Below are 17,240 nucleotides of genomic sequence, written 5' to 3' on the forward strand. Positions count from 1 at the left end.
GGGAAGGAGCAGGAGATCGGAGGCGTTGGTCCTTGCGAGGTTTTCTGAACACCATAAATTACTGCGGAAACGAGTCTGTTTGTTACCAAGATGTAACCCTCGGACCAGGAAGCCTTTGACTCCCATAAAATCCAGAATTAAGAGCCAGAGGAAAAGACTTGGCATTTAACTCTTCGTCTTGGAGAATATTACCTTGACGAGCATAGGCAGTGGAATTTAATCTTTACACAGGGTATAAATTGGACCTGCTCCTGAGCTCGCTGAGGCCCAAGCTTTTTGGGCCCTTTCAAATGTGACTAGCAAAACAATACTAAGTGAAGTATATAAGGTGCTGGGGGAAAAAGTGAGATTCTAGAATTCTACTGACTGACTTACACCATACAAAGAACTAGACACTGGGCCTGATCATTATATATTACTTAGAGTAAAAATACATAATTTGTTTACTTTCTATCAGAAATAATAATATTTTATTTTTATTACAGATGATCTTCAATGCTGATGAGGCCCACAACATAGTTAAGGAGGTAGGTTTTAGCTAACATCTGTACTTCAGAGAAAATCTTTACCTTACCTTGCACTATAGGGAAAGCACTTTTATTGATCATCCCAGATACATTCAAACTTGGGTGAAACTATTACTTATATCAAATAAAGATGGAATTTCAACTTTAAGCTTCACCTTATTGCTGTCTTCAACTACCTAAATAAGAGAAGATGGATAAGAGAGAGCCAGAATTCACATCACAGTGGTAAGATGAGAAGCAGCAGTCACACATTGCAAGGGAAATTATTTTTTTTCCTCTTTATCCAGCTAGAGAGTAGTTAATCACTAGAGAGGCCACAGGGAGAGCTTGTGGAGTCTCCATTCTTTGAGATTTTTAATACTTGAACTTGCCTGAAGGAGGCCTCGACTGGCATGATGAGACTTGGAAGTTAGCCTTGGTTTGAGCAGGAGATTGCATGACCTGAGCTTGTTATACTGGCAGTACTTTTAAAAAGACAGTTTTTACATGAAAGGAGGAGATTGAAAGTACTTAGCCTGATGGTCTAAATTACATACCTAGAAAATGGAAAGTGATGAATGAAGAGTCTGTGGTGTACAGGTGCTGTCAGGTTTTGCAGCGAAATACGATTTTGAGAAAGGAATTCCTAGAGGGGTTCTGCAGTTCCTTTCCCACCTGTCCTGTCTAGAAGGGAAAGGGCTGGGCTTTTAGAGCAGCTCCAGTACCCAACAGCAAGCTCTTGGATTCAACCCTCTATATAACTGTCCCTGCCTTGAAAGGCCAAATATGGTATGACAGAGTCTCTTTACTTTCCCACCAGGCACTGGGAGTAAAGCCAAGTGTTTTTGTCTCTGATTGAAAGCCTACCCAGAGCTGAGGAGCTCCAGCACTGGGTACGTTCCATCATGTTTCTGGAAGGACAAAAATCCCCAAGGGATCTTGTCCCTCTGCTATCTTCTATTTTGTGAATGCTAGTTTCCATTGAGTCCATTGTTCAGCTTTATATGCTGTGATCAGAACTAATTGGGCTTTTTAAGATTGGGGCACAAAACCCTTACACAGCCGCATCAGAGGAGAACACAGTTTTATTTTACTTACCTTTTTCAGGTGTGCATTTCCTAATTACATTTCTCAATTTTAAGAAGTATCCCTCAGCACGTACTTCTGAATTTCTTAGGAGCAGAGAATGCCATTGGAGAGTTACAGTTAGAGAGAAGGCTTTCTGTTAAATGGTTTTAAGTGAAAGCAAGTGTTGGCCAATCAGTAGCTATGGGAGGATACCTAATTTTCAAGCCATTCAGATATTTCTTGTGCTGCAGAATATGACCCTTGAGTATCTCTTGGTTTTCTGTCCTCCTTGTCTTGTAAGCTGGGGTATGCATTTCACCATTGTGGCTCTGGCTCGCTGAAGATTTTTTTGATATTTTCTCCTGTTAAAGGAGAAGCCGCCGCTGGAGCATTTACCCGCCATTCAAGGAGTGGTGGGTGAACTTTCACTGCCTGAGTCTTCAACTGCTAGGGCTGGAGTCCCTTCACAACGGGTGACTCCAGTGAGCTGACAGGTGCCCCTTTTGATTCCATTCACACACACACGCACACGCTTACTTTCAGGTGCATTTCATCCTTCTTCAGGTTGACCCTAGTTCTCCTCACAGCAGAGTCCCAGGCATCAGATTTTATAAAAATAAATAATGTAATCGGGAGGTAGAGCAGCAGGGTCAGCTCGAGCTGGTGCCTCCAGAGGGGGACCCTGAACAAAGAAGTTACTGGGCAATTACACCCTTGTGAACCGTACATGTCTTCTAGTCCAATAGTGGGTTTTGGTCTAGGATCTTCCTATACCCTGTTAGATTGTTCTTAGGTGTCCAGACAGACAGGCTGTTGACTGTTCTTACCTTGTTGATTTGCAGTCTCTGCTTACAGTTGTAGCTGCCTTAGCTTCTGGTTTGGGCTTCTTTTACACCTGTGCCCCTTAGCAGAATTTGGGAAACCGGAAAAGTCTCAGACTTTGAAAAACATTTCCTAAGGACAGTCAAAACACCAGTGTGTTATCAACATCTTTCTCATGCTAAAAAGACAAAACACAGCACTGTACCAGCTATTAGGAAAATTATTAAGAAAATTAACTCTGTTGCAGCCTAAGGCTTCAGTAAATTGGCTGCTCATGCTAAGTAAGTGAGACCAAGGAAAAAGCATAAATTACGCAATATTATCGTGGAATGGCTAAGGTTGGAAGGGATCTTAAGGATCATCAGGATCCAACCTCCCTGCTGTGAGCATGGACACTTCACACTGGACCAGGCTGCACAAGGCCTCATAAATCAAAGTAACTTATTTTAAGGAAAGCGTATTTACTTAAGCTAAACAACTAGTATCTCTCAACAATTGCTCACATCTCTGAAAGGCTGACCAGCCTAAGCTGACATTCTTTTTTTAAGTAGTACCATTTCCAGTTCAGTAGCTTCTGAAAGCCAATCTGGAGTAGGGGATCGTTAGGAACAGTGGGATGTGTTAGTATCTTCATTGGTAAACAGATTCATTAAATTAACTTGAGACTGGAAGCATATGGCTAAAATCTTTCCTATGAAAAATGTTTGGTCAGAGCCTCATTTTTCTCCATGTAATAATCTGGTCAATATGTACTAAAAATAAGTTCCAGAGAAGACTCATTTTACTTCCCATTCAGCAACTAATACCCAATGGCTCAAGAGATTTAAAGTAATCCCGTTGCCAGACAAAATTCCTCAGATTATGTGAGACATTTTAAACCTGTACATTTTGAAGTATGTTTGCTGTAACTGTTTTGTTTTTTCTCTCTTTTAGTGCATAGAAAGTGTTCTAGGCAAGTCAGATTACAATCACAACAAAGTCAACCAGTGGACTGCGGCTATAGTAGAACAGTCACTGACACATCTGGTAAAACTTGGAAAAACATATAAGTACATTGGTGAGTATAAGCAGTGGTACTCTTACCACATAGAATCACAATAAATAGTTGCTGAAAGGTTCATTTGAATGCAGTGCTATATTCAGTAGAAAGTTTTAAACTGTAAACAAAGCAAAGCAGATACCTAAACTCTTCTGTTACGTGGAGTTTTGGTAAAACCATGGCAGTTTCACTTGGGCTAAGCGTGGTAGCTACAGTTAGCACAGAAAATGATGTGTTGCACAATCTTTCCTGACTGTTAAGCAACCCAAAACTATTATATCCACTTTCCAACACCGGTTTAGGAGATAGATGCTGTTTATCTTAAATAAAATTTTCAGAAGGATTAAGCTTACTATAAATACAGACATTTGAAAGACTTTAGTCCTAAGCTAAGTGATGTTCCACTATATTTATGTGCATATCTGTGGAAGGGAAATGGAAATAAGTTTAACCCAGTTTGGTTCTTATGTGGAGTGTTGGTGAGATAGCAAGTGTAGCAGCACTCTGCTGTGTTTTGGAAGTCTTGGTTTCAGATTGTCACTGGTTTTATAATAATTTCAGGTTGCCCAGGGAAGGTGTGGAAGCCCCATCCTTGTTCAAGGGCAGGTTGGATGGGGCTCTGAGCAACCTGATATAGTGGGAGGTGTCCCTGCCCATGCAGGGGGGTTGGAACTAGATGAATTTTAAGGTCCCTTCCATCCCAAACCATTGTGTGAGGCTATGTTTTCAGAGAGCAGCCAATTAGCACTTTTAGGAAACAACTCTCATCAAGTGTGACTTTTGCTGTACCTGTGAGGACAGCTGCAATCCTATTCTGATGTGCACATGACACAAGCCATACCTAAGCAGTTTAAGAGATAAAAACCATAATCCTATTAACAAGCATTTTGTTAAAGCAGCTGTCTTTATGCGAGTAAAAATAATAGTGAAATGCATGCTAAGTTCTTGAAGAAAATACTGGGGGCAAGGGGATAGTCAAAAAGGCTTTTGACTTCAGTGTGTGCTGCCTGCCAGCCATTTGAAAACAATGCAGGCTTGAGTTCAGAAGTACTGAATGATTCACCAATTCTTTAATAACTAATTCCTTGCTTTTATGACTGTATCTTGCAGTAACGTGTGCAGTGATGCAGAGGAGTGGAGCTGGTCTTCATACAGCAAGCTCGTGCTTCTGGGATACCACAACTGATGGTAAATTTCCTCAGTCAAGTGAAAAGTTTGTGGTAAAAGAAAGTTACTGATTGCTCAGTTTTAATAGGCTCAACATTTTCAAGAGTGATTGTAGAAGCTGTAGCTTCCAAGATTAGATGCTTGTTTACAATCCCAGCAGGAATAACTGTGTTAGCAGTTAGTGCCTGCATTAAGAGTGATTGCTTTGTAAATTATAAGAAGCAGGAGTAGAAATGCCTTCATGCTGAAACGAGTCAAAGCATTTAATTCTTGTCAGTAACCACAGATCAGTCGAAGAGACAGTAAAATGCTGCTTGCAGCAAATGCAAGTGGCTGATCCTGAACATAACTGCCTGTGTGCTGTACAGAAATAGCTCTGCTCTGGAGGAGAGCAGAACATGGTGAAAACCAGAAATAGTTTGACTAACAGTGTGTTTTTCAGTTCTTTACTATTCGCCAGGCTTTAGATGCATTTTATTGCTTCTAAATTAGTTCTAAATGAATTTTTTCCCAGGTTCGGAGTATCATGGGGAAGCAAAATGAAAACGATCTTAAGTCTGTCACAGACTCAGAAAAGTCTTTTTAGAAGAGGGCACCAAGAATAACTTTAAATTAGGGATGGCACTAGAAAGTCAACCAAGGTTTAAAAAAAAAATAATAAAACAAAGTTAAGTAAACAAGAACATTTTTAATCTTCATGTTTCCCTAGCCTCCAAGGAACTGATATATTGATACAACAGAAGAGGAAAATCTACAGAAAGTAGACACTAGAATGTATTTGATATAGTCTTTTCCTGATTTCTTGTCTGATTGTCTGGCCAATTTAATTACGAGATTTTAAAGGATTTTTGCAAATCCAGCTTTTTAATAGAAAGATACTGCAATTGTGTTTTCCTGGAAATTGTCTTAAGCATACAAGGCTTATGTTAGGTAACAAACAATGTATGAGCTAACGAAAGTGTTTTGAGGACTGTAGTCTATTTATAGCCAAGATGACATAATAGGACTTACCTTAAATCACTGCTGAAATATTCATGCTTATTTGACATCATTTACACTGCAGTAAAGTGAATGTAGTAAAGACACTGGAATTCTGTTCTCTTCTAGGAACCTGTACAGTGAGATGGGAAAACCGAACAATGAACTGCATTGTCAATGTGTTTGCTGTTGCTATTCTCCTGTAGCTGACTGGAAGATAAATATAAGCAACACCAAAGCCTTTAAAAAAAATACAAAACGTCCAAACACATGACTAAATATTTCAAACCATTATTTGTTTTTGTATCAGGAGCATACAGAAGTTCTCAACAGAGAACATACAGTCTAAGCCAGTTCTCATAGATTTATTATCTGAAAGCTAGCAAAAAAATTAAATATATATATATATCTATCTAAAGTGAAAATAGGAGTAATTTAAATATTCAGAGTAGGTTAATGAGAAGATGCCACAAAGATCAATACAACTTATATCAAAGCTAATATCAAAGACACTTTGTTCAAGAGGAACAAAACACATCAAAGGAAGGGTCAAAGGGCAAGCAAGACCTCTCAGGATTATGGTGCATTTGGGAACAAATTATGAACACAATTCAGAGTGGATATACTGTAAACAGTACTGGTGCTTCATGTTTGATTAAACAAAAAAATCTCACATTTAGTGCTGGTGCTTGTGAAATTGCCTAAGCATCATGTTTCAGTCAAGCATGAACATTTATGTTGAAATTAAATCCAGTTAAGCTTTTCCCCTGGAGGCAGAGGATGACTTCATTGGGATAAAGGTGAAATATACTTAGTACCAGCAGAATTCTAATTTATCTTCAGAATGAAGAACGTAGTATTTGTTATTTATTCAGGGAAAAATGCTGGGGATCAGACATCAGCCCTTAATTCATAGTTTACAAATCCAAAAACATTCTGAAGGTACTGAAATTTGGTTTTATTGCATGACTGCATAATTTGTAACAAGCACTTTATTGATTCCTCATGCAGTAGCCAGGAGCTAGGGCAGTAAGACTGGACCCACATTACTCCCAAGCAGGATTAAAGGGTTTGGAGAGAAGGCACATACAATTCTAGAGGCTCTTTCTAGCTTTGAAAGCTTTTGTCTTTAAGCAACATATTGTTCTTTATAGGAGTGTTTCCTGTGTTCTCTAAGTCTAGAATTGGGTCTTAGTCCTGTGAATTAATACAGTTAAAGTTCAAGCACTGAGACTCCTGTAAAGATTTATGCAAGCTCTTAACTTTCCTCATTTGATGAGTCTTAACTTGAAATAGTCCACGTGGAAGAAAAGCATTTGCACACATGCATTTATTTGCTGGATTGGGGCCTACATTTTTGTTGATTAATGCACAAATTATATGATAAAGAGATGTATCAATACCAAAAATGCCTAAATGATTGCTGCCACTAAGTGGCAGGTACATAAAGTTGTTTTCTCAGATGCTGCTTAAGGATAGACACTTGTCTTTATTACTGCACGTTGTTGGAAGAGACTGGTAACTACCTGGTAAACAGCTACCATAAGGCTGTTTTGGATTTTAACATGAATATTAAAGCACTATTATGCAGGTTTTTTTAGTTGTGTTTTTTTATTCTTTTTTTTTTTTTAGATAACTGACTATTAGGGCATGTAGTAAGTGTCCTGTAAAAAGAACAAGCTACAAACTATTTAATTGCTGAAGCTGTATACACATATAGCTAGTATGAGACTACAGAAGGAACATGTGTACATGAAGTTCACAATATTGTTAAAAATCTCTTGCTTTGCAGACAGGTTCCACTTTTCCCCAAGTGCAAGTAAAACTAATATTGTAATATTGCACATGCCTAACAGGCAAGTGTAGTGTGAGGATGATGTGTGTGTGTATGTTGTGCTGACTTTCAAATGTTTAATAATTTAGCATTATTTGGATTAGGTCAGCAATTTCTGAACTAGGTGCCAGATCTAAGAACTGACTTGTGGGACTGAGAAAAATTGAGTAGTTTCAGTGATGTTTGGGACTGCACAAAGTGAAAAAGTAAGTGGGGTGGCATCTGGAAGAAGGTTTGTTATGATTGGCACAGTGTAAGGAGCAGGTGATTAAAAATAGTGATGGGTGTTATCCCCCTTTAATGGGCATTCTGGTGCCATGGTTGGAAGAAATATCCAAATAGGCATTTGTAGTCTCATTTGCTGTTTCTGCTTTACTTGAAAACAAGATGCACTGAGTAAGACTGTCAGTTTAATGCTTCGTGAAGGTTCGGCTGCAGAATAAACCCAGAAAATACTGCTTAAATACAAGACTGCTTCATTTTTCTTTCTACCAAAAAAAAATAAAGTTTTGCCTTAGTTGTATTTTTGCTTCTTGTTCTTATCAATATATATCGGAAGTGAGAACACTATTGCTCTTACTTTCCTTCACTTACATACAATAGTGAGAACTCGGGAAATGTATTGGAAGTTGTACATGTATTTTAGGGACAAAACCTCATCAAGGGCTAGTTCTCAGGCTTGGTCTAGTTTCTCACACCTCTTATCTCCTCAGACCTCTTCCTCTAACTGCTTTTCTTGATGCGAATAAAAACTTTTGTTGCTCCAGGGAAAAGTATTTTCATTCTGCATGTATGTTCCTACATAGGATTTCATGACGAAACACACCCGTTACTCTTCCCATGCAGATTTTGTTAAACTAAACAGAAAAGTGTGAAAGGGAAAGTAAGGGAGCAGGTTCATTACTTTCCTTTTCATTGCCTGCCAGATGTCCATCAGTAACTTGTTACCTTTCTGATGACTGTCTTCTAATCATACTCCATACTCAAAGAAACAAGTACTAATCCCAGTATGTTCAATTTAGGCTCATGCACTTCACTTTTCCTTATGGTTTGTATCAGGTGCTTATGGTTAAGTGCATGAAGGAAAAGAGACAGAAAGGCAACTTTTGTAGGCAAGACACTACCATTTTAAATAAATGTTTTTACCAGTTAATGACAGAATTTGTTATCTATGCTTATATAGCTTCACAGTGTGGAGACTGTTCAGAATGAAAGCCATTAAAATCCCCGACCCACAGGGGAAGGTGGCGAGATGGACTAGGTGGCTCAACTGCAAGAAACTCACTTTCTAATCTGGAGGTTCTTCTCATAGTCCTATATTGGATATAATTAGGAGAATTTCTGAACAGCTCCTCCTAAATAAAAACATAGTATCTGCAAAACCCTCCATCATATCTGCAAACTCCTTAGGAAGAAATTAAACGTTCTCTGTTTTTGTACTTTACTGAGGTTTTTAAGGTAGCCTGCTTGTTCATGACCACCTGGGTAAAATTAGAGTCTGGGGGAAAGATGATGAATGAAGACCTTGTTTGACAAAACAAAGTATAATCTTAATGTAACATCATAGACACATACATATATTTTCTTATTGTAAAATGCCATCAAAAAGATGTAAGGACCTCACCAATCAATGCTGTAATAGCTATGTAGTGTTCGCCCCTGAGTTGAGCATTTTAGGAAATTAATCTTAGAGAAACTGGCCACAGCTGTAGATAGACAGTCTGCCGATCTTCTGAGCAAGTTACAGCTGCCTGTTCCATGTTGCTCATTACAGGCCTCCTGAATGATAATTGAAAGGATTGTTTGTAGGGAGAAACATTGTAAATGCTGGCTCTGGAAGGGAAGAAGATGAGTAGTTTTAATGTAAGGTTTACAGCTGGATCAGCTGAGGCTCAGGGATCAGTGTGGAGACCTTCCAGGCTCAACTCTTTGCACCGTTGCCTTGACGCCTTGAGCGAACTTACGCAGTTGCTTGGGGGAGGAGGGGAGTGTGCGCGCAAAGTGTTTCCTTCATTGAAGTAGCAACTGGTAAACACACGCTTTCCAGTTTGGGCTTGATGGGTTGCTCTGCTTGAAGCCCGAGTAGACCTCTCTGAACAGGCAGCGCTGCTGGCGCCAGGGGGATGCGGACAGGGCCTATACTGCCCGTAGCTGAGCTAAAGCGGGAGGTGTAGCCCTGGCAAACGGGGCTGCAGCCGCCCGGGACCTTGGTGCTGGCTCCGTGGCTCTAAGCCGGGCCTCCCACCCGATGTTTCACTGGCAGCAGCTTCACAGCACTAAACACGGAGCTGGCGGCTCAGCGCTGGAGCACACACCGGCCGCCCGCGCCTCCGGGTGTCCAGGCGGGAGGGGTGGCCGAAGGGCAGTCAGACACAGCCCCTGCCGCGGCCTTAGTGGAAATGTCCCGACTGCAGCTTTACAGTCAGTAATAGTAACACGTAACAGTCACCTGCTTGCAGAACAGCCTGGGCAGTTGGGTGATGCCATTTCCTTTTGGAACGTGTTTTCATTGGAATTGTTGTAGCCTGCAGGGAAGGTGAGACTGCAAACTGCCCTTGCCAGCCGACAGCCAGCCCGCTGGCATCCCTCTTGCTTCCCTGCTGGGAATGCGGGAGTTAGGGCAGTGGCTGTGGGCTTTGTGTCCGACTGTCACCCACCCATCTTCTGACTTGGGCTATTTTTGTATTAGCTGTTGGGCTTTCTCTACATGTGGTCAACTATATATGTGGCAAACTACTCATTTCAGTGTTCCTGCTATAAAAAATGCTTTCTCTTGAGAAGAGACACGGGACTGCCATCCACCTATTACACCACAACAGTAGTGGTATCTATTGATGCTAAACAGGTGTTGGGAAATTAAAAATAGAATTGTTGTTGTGTATTGCCAGCCTCCTTCACTCACTCACTAGAGATGGTCAAGGGACTGTACGATCTCATAAAAATGGCACACTACTCATTTCAGTGTTCCTGCTATAAAAAATGCTTTCTCTTGAGAAGAGACACGGGACTGCCATCCACCTATTACACCACAACAGTAGTGGTATCTATTGATGCTAAACAGGTGTTGGGAAATTAAAAATAGAATTGTTGTTGTGTATTGCCAGCCTCCTTCACTCACTCACTAGAGATGGTCAAGGGACTGTACGATCTCATAAAAATTTGCATGATGTTTTCTCTTTTGTAAGCCAAACTTGAAATGGAGAAAAATCAAAGAAGAGAGTCAGCGTGGAGGGGCAGGGAAAATATCAGCAGCTGAAACAAGCCTAAGATAGAATACAGAGCTTCAGATTTTTTTACTATTTTTTTTCCACATAGATTGTGATTTAAATGATAGGAAAATTCCAAGTCATAGAACCAATGATTGAAATGCAGCTGAGTTTATGAAACTTGTTTTCTGACTCTTCCTTTTTTTCAACATCTGTTCCTCCTCTCAGCTCCTATCTCATTTCTTTAGGAAAAGACATTAAACAAATAAACCTAGCTTGGAAATCAAATTAAAGAATTACTCAAGCAATGGAAATTTGCTCAGACACAGAAACATATGAGCCTGGTTCTCCATAATAATAGTAGTAGTAATAGTAGTGGTGTTATTATGATATCACCTAGAAGCACTAAGTTGGGAACAATGTCCCACTACATTGAATGTTATTCAAACATAAAAGAAAAACCCAGCTACTGTCTGAAAGCTGTTCATTTTGACTTGAAAGGGAAGGCAACAGTGGATGGACACAGGCAGGAACACAAAGAAGCTATGTTAAACACCACCCTAAAACAAGTGGTTCTAGTGAGGAATTTGATTCCAACAATTGTCTCAAGATGAGAACAGAGATGAAGATGTCTGAGGAAGTTCATGGCTGAACATCTTGGTGCTGACTGATAGGTCACCAGCAACAACAGAGGGGTAGGGCATCTGCCTACTTAGAAACTTTAGTTGCAGCATTTTGAGAGTTGCACTGGGTTAGAAATCAGGTAGGAGGAGGTCTAAGATGGAAACTGAAACACTGGCAATAATTTAAAACACTTTTTCATTTATAGGTGGAAGAGGAGAAGGGCTGGTAGTTATATTAGCAAGAAATGGTTTTGATAGTTTTTTAAAAGATGACCGTATTCTTGGGTGGAGAACAGGACAAACAAGGTGAGAGGTTCCCTTTACATCTTGTGTGGCATTTACAAGATGTGTAGAGGCCAGGCCTGGCCAACCTTTCCCAGTAACACTTTCCTTGTCAGAAGTAAACACCTACTTGGCACAAAAGGCAGCAGTTTGCTGGCTCACTCTGGCAGTATTTTCTCTGCTGATACAGCTTCCTTGTGTGGTTATAAAGTGCCGAAGCTGTCCTCCTTGGCTGGTGATGAGCAGTGTTTTTGTCCCTTGGCAGGGGAAGAAGGGAAGACACTGCACCTTTAAACAAATTAAATGGCTGTGGATATTAGCTAAATAAGGAGGGAACATCTGCTGCTTCTAAAGGGGAAGTGGCCATCTTCATGCGTTATAGCTTAGTCTTTGCAAATGACTTGAAAGTAACATGAGGACTCTCATAATGTTCCTGATTTGGGGGCTAGTTTCTGTTGCTTACGTAAATGTAAGTATGCCTGTTTAATTTTTTCGTAATAGTAGGTCAGCCCCTGGTACCCCCTGGCTAAGTCTAAGAAATCCTGGGGTTTTTTTTGCAGCTGTAACCACTGGGGGATGCTGGTTTTCCTGTCACGCTTCACAAACAAAGACTCATACAGTGGCTCTCATAATCTCCCTCTCTGATTATTACTGTTCTCTTTCTGTCAGCCTCAAGATCCCCTCCCCAAATATTGCTACAGAGATCTTGTCTCTAATTTGTCACTGAAACATGTATCCTGCCAATTTAACCACCCCACCACTCTGGAAGGATTTAGGGCGTACAAGTTGCTACAGATAAAGAGTTGTTGGCTAAAGGACTTAGGATAGTGTCTTCTTGCAGGCTGTCAGCAAGGAGTACTGGCAAATGCTCTAGATATTCTAATGTACTGGCCCTGTAATGCAGAACTTGATCATCCTGCAGAAGAGCTGTTACAGTGAGGGGAAAGCCGCTGGTGTGCTCCTGGCAGTGAAGCGAGGGCACACAGCGTGCAGACCTGCAGTCCCCAAGCGGTCACTTCATTCATGACAACGGCTTTTTTTCCTTGTTGCAGCTGAACATCCGACAGATTAATGCAAGTAAAAGCATGGAGGCATTAATTAAATTACCAACAGCAATTACTAACTTGAGACAAGACTTGCCCGCTGTTCTTGCGATATGAGATTTGCTGCCTGCTTCAGAAGGTGTGAAATGGCAGGGAAAGGACTTGCTTCCAGCTGAGCAATAACTGGCAGGGACTATAATCTTTAGAGGTTTCCTGGAAAGTGAATGCAAAGTAATGTTGGGTAACTGAGCATCAGTTAGTGCCCTGTAAGCAATATTTCATTGCAACTCGTGTTGCGGCCCGGTTTTTATCATGATCTGTTTTGGCTGGTAGCGTTAGGTCTTTGCTGTTGAGTGCTTCATTTATCTGTGTGAGACGGACAACAGTGATGGACAATGATCCACATACTGACTTAACCACTGGCAGCCCTATTAGAGTGAGAGTAGTGAACTGATGACAGATGAGAGGAACTTTCCTAATTCTGAGGCAGAAGGTAGCTGCTGACAGTCTACAGGGGTCTTCTTCTGTCTCCTCAGTGGGGTTTCCTCTAGAAAGTGTTTCTCACTGTTGGTTTGTCAGTCTTTGCTGCTCATTTCTTTGCTGCTGTCTGAGAAAGATTCAAGTCTCAGAGGGCTTATGTGAATTTGTCCCCTGAAAATAGGCTTGAGCTACATTGGCTGTCACAGATGAAAGTGAAGGATGAGAAAAAGGCAGAGAGGGCAATAAAAACACAGCAGCAGCTCTCTTCCTTAGGTGTTTGTGGGAGCTTGCCCAGCCTTGGGTCATCCTGCAGGAAAAGTCACTTCTGCCCTGACTGCGTGGGATTGCAGGGTAGAAATCTCTTTTGTCTACAAGGATGGAGAGTCTGTGATATGAAACTGGGCTCGTGCTGTGCCAAAATGCAGTTTGATTAATACCAATATGGACAACTACATTTTGACCTGACCTGCAAAGAGATAATGGCAATTGCCCTGTTGCAACTCTTCCCTATAACTTTTCCACACACAGAAAAATTCTACCTGTGTTTTCTGAGTGGTCTCCCTCAATCAAAGAGAAAAGTTATCAGGCTGCAGTGTAGATCCTAGACTTTTGCAGTTTAACTCAGGAGAGTAAAAAGGCAAAACCAGCATAAGAAGCATCTACACTTTACTTCCAAGGTGACATGACCAAAAATGTCTCTGCAGTTCATTTGTTCCAAAGGACACGAAACTCCTGATGAATGGTAATGCATGTTTTCTGGTCTTAACACCAGCTGACGTACAAGTACAAAACAAAATCAACCAAAGAGTTATTTGCACGGCTCTTTGCTCTGTGCATTGTTGCCAGAATTATAAACTATCAGTTCCAAAGGAGTGACATTATATGACTTGCCCTTGGATGGCCTTTCCCTCCCTCTTTGATAACGGTCAGGAGGGTGGGTGGATGTTTTGGGATGAGTGAGTTTTTTGGTCATTTCCCTCATTGTCCCTGCTTATGCAGGGGGTTTGAAATTAAATGATCTGTAAGTTCCCTTCCAACCCAAACCATTCTATGATTCTGTATTTTCTGATGAATCCAAATGAAATTTGGGGTCAAGTGCAGGTATGCTTTACAGGATAAAATAACATTATTTGACCCACACATACTGAAATGCTAAACCAGAGCAGCTCGTAAGTTCCCTTTATTGTAGAGTTTAAAATAAAAGGCAGAGAGAACATTACGGAGGGGACCAAAATAGTCTGATTGGGCAATGCAGAGATAGCTACAGCCCTGGTCTATTTGTTGTGACAGAGGAGGTTGCAGCTGAATCGTGCTATGTGAGACGCACGCTGCATTGGTTGGAGCTCAGCTTGGAGCCCTCTCTCTGTACTTGCAACAGGCACAAGCACTTGTGAAATTAGCAAAATACTGTGACGACTGAAGATTTTTTTCTCCTGTTCTCCCATGCAGCTCTGAGGAGCCAGAAAAAGAGGGTGAATGAAGGGGCAACAGCAATTGGTAGAAGAGGATGAGCAGAGAGAAATGGGTGGTAGCTGCGTGGGCAGAGATATGTCAGTTAGCCAGGCAAAATAACACCAGTGGAAAGGGAGGGGATGGGATTAGCAGAAAGCATTTGTAACCTTCAGCAAGTCTCTCAACACTTTCCCACTCTACTGTAGTTAATTTTGCTGCTAGTCTGAGATGGTTTGTGTGCAGTGAATATGGCATATTTGCTCATGGCAAATAACTATGCTGGCTTGTGTCTGTGGAACTGACACTGTTGTAAACAGTCAGAAAAGAGGATCTTGATTCTGTCAACGTGTATAACCATTAGCATCTTAATGTATGCCCCTAACTTCCTTTGAACATAGATGCTTGTGTGTTTGATATGTCAGGGCTTATGCCTGGCTATGAATTCTGCAAAGAATTCATTGGAAGATGAAAAAATAAAACCAAGTAGCATTAGTTCCCTAAGAACACTCCAAAATAGAGCAGACTCTCCAGAAGCAAGTGCCTTAATGAGACCCTAAAATTAGTTCTTGTTTGTTCCAAAGTACGTAGTGTTTCACAGGCAGCTATCTGCTTTTTTTTTTTTTTTTTTTTTTTTCTATTTCTAATTTTCTTTAAACCACCATTTGAAGACTGAGAGGCAGAAAGTCCCCACCCATCAGAGAAAGTCTTGCAAGACTGAAAAGGGGAAGACCTATCTTGCAACCAGGGTGGTTTTCACAAGGGAAATACACAATGGTGAACAGGCAGAGTAACATTTTTTTATTGTAGGTTAAAACTTAGGTGAATTTGGATTTCATTTGCCCATGTGCACACTTTGCAAGTAAGTACCAGGGAAGGAAGGAGAACTACGTAAGACCCTGTACATATCAAGGCCTTACTTGAATACATTATCTGGATGTAACCAGGTGCCATACTCCCTCCAGAGCCCCCTGACAGTTCCCAAAATCAAGATGAGACCAGTGGAAACTGAAGCTACCCAGTACCCCAGGGGACCAGAGTCCTTAATTGTAAGACTAACTACAATGGACTGGAAATCAAGGCTATTGATACATCAATTAACCATTTCATTCAGATGACTACATATGGGAAGACAGAGAAAATATTGTTTAAGAGGGTAAGGAAAACATACTGAGCTATGGCCATAAGGAAGAACAATTTTTTTCAGTCACTTTGAGTTGAACTGATTGCTTCCCTTGGTGGCAATTGACCCTCATCAATGAAACATGGAGCTCCCTCAAGTCCTGCCTTCAGTCACTCACTGCCATTCCCCTCGCTGTCAGCAGAAGCAACCTTGTGACATCCCTGCCTTTTAGAAAACCTTGCAGGTGCCACTTCAGCAGGGTCATGGTGCCAGGTGAACTGATAAACTGCTGAGTATCATGCCCAGTTCCTCAAACAAAGGTGGGAAACCACCCTTTGTTTCCAGGGTGAGGTGCTTTGGTGTCAGCAATCTGACAGCAAAAGAATCAGCTTAATATGAAAGTGACCCCTTCCCCCACCCCCAAGAGACAAAATCTCCAAACACAAGGAAGGAGAAAATTTTCAGCAAGTGGCTCAGCTGAGACAAATGGTCAGATTGCAAGAAATAGCATTTTGCCACAAGCCAGGACTGCCCTTTAATCTCACCTGTAGCCTGCTGCCCTAGCCTTCTCCTCCAGGTGGATGAAGAGCACTGTATGTCCTGCCTGGGTAACTGTGGTGATGTCAAAGCTACAGTTGTCTAAGAATATAACGTATGCATGGGCTTTATATCTAATGTAAGTGTTGTAAAATATGTTTTATTAAGATAAGATCTGTGTCTAAGGTGGCTCACAAGTTAAACCACAGATCTGAGGAAATTCTATAGTCCAGGTAAACATTTGGAGAAAGGGCTTTACTCCTTTACTATGCAAGAGTAGAGCAGCATTGACTTAAAACAGCCCCACTGACATGCCTTTGTGCTTTGTTAGAAGTAGGGAGGACTCAAGCTATTTTGTTTCTTATGTTTGTATTTCAGCACTATCTTTTTTACTCATGTACCCTAGATTTAAAAAAAAACCTTATGTAGACCATGGCTGATAATGTGTGGCTTGCTATTTTAGCAGGATTTAGTACAACGAGCCCTTGAAAGAAACTGAGAAGCTCTCACCTGCTTCTTCTTCAATATGTTTTAGGAAGACAGTGCTTAAGTAAATAAGGTGGGTTTGAAGTGACAAAGAACCCCTGGTACAAGTGTACAAGTGTGCAGCAGTCAGGGAGTATTAGTATAACTGGCTGAGTAAGGAAAGATCTGTGGAGTTTCAAGAACAATCGTGGCAATGTATAGAAAATAGCACTTCACATGATAAATATTCTGTCTCCGTTAGAACCCTTGCAATTCCTCTTTGCCCACTTTCTAACAGCATAAAGGTCTGATCATTTTTCCATTAAAATCCATTGAATATTTCAATGCTTTTTGCACAGGGTGAGTGCCTTAGTACCTTTCAGTAGCATTTTTAAAATTATTATTACACAGAAAAAGTTCCCCTGATTGCCTTCAAGCTTTATTCTGATTTAATTGGTGGCTCTGAATATGGCCCTTCTGAGTGAAAGAACTGAAAAATTCCCCACCAAGTTGATCTTTGCTGGCCAGCCATGGCTTGCTCCCCTTCAGATGTTGACATAGTTCATTGTGTAATTTAACAATTCACAGAAGCTGATATTAATAAATACAAACTGGTAA

General features: G+C 40.9%; 1 protein-coding gene across 1 annotated transcript; it reads left to right on the forward strand.

The window, feature by feature from the left end:
* The first annotated feature begins 485 nt into the window (after window positions 1-485).
* DYNLT3 (dynein, light chain, Tctex-type 3) lies at window positions 486-5,852 on the forward strand. Its single transcript, XM_009997364.1, has 4 exons — window positions 486-527; window positions 3,330-3,453; window positions 4,546-4,623; window positions 5,710-5,852. The coding sequence occupies exons 1-4, from the start codon at window positions 486-488 to the stop codon at window positions 5,784-5,786; spliced, it is 321 nt and encodes a 106-aa protein (XP_009995666.1). The 3' UTR covers window positions 5,787-5,852.
* The last annotated feature ends 11,388 nt before the right edge of the window (window positions 5,853-17,240 follow it).

This window comes from Chaetura pelagica, unplaced genomic scaffold (genome assembly GCF_000747805.2).
Source record: "Chaetura pelagica isolate M959 unplaced genomic scaffold, ChaPel_1.0 scaffold750, whole genome shotgun sequence".
NCBI lineage: Eukaryota > Metazoa > Chordata > Aves > Apodiformes > Apodidae > Chaetura > Chaetura pelagica.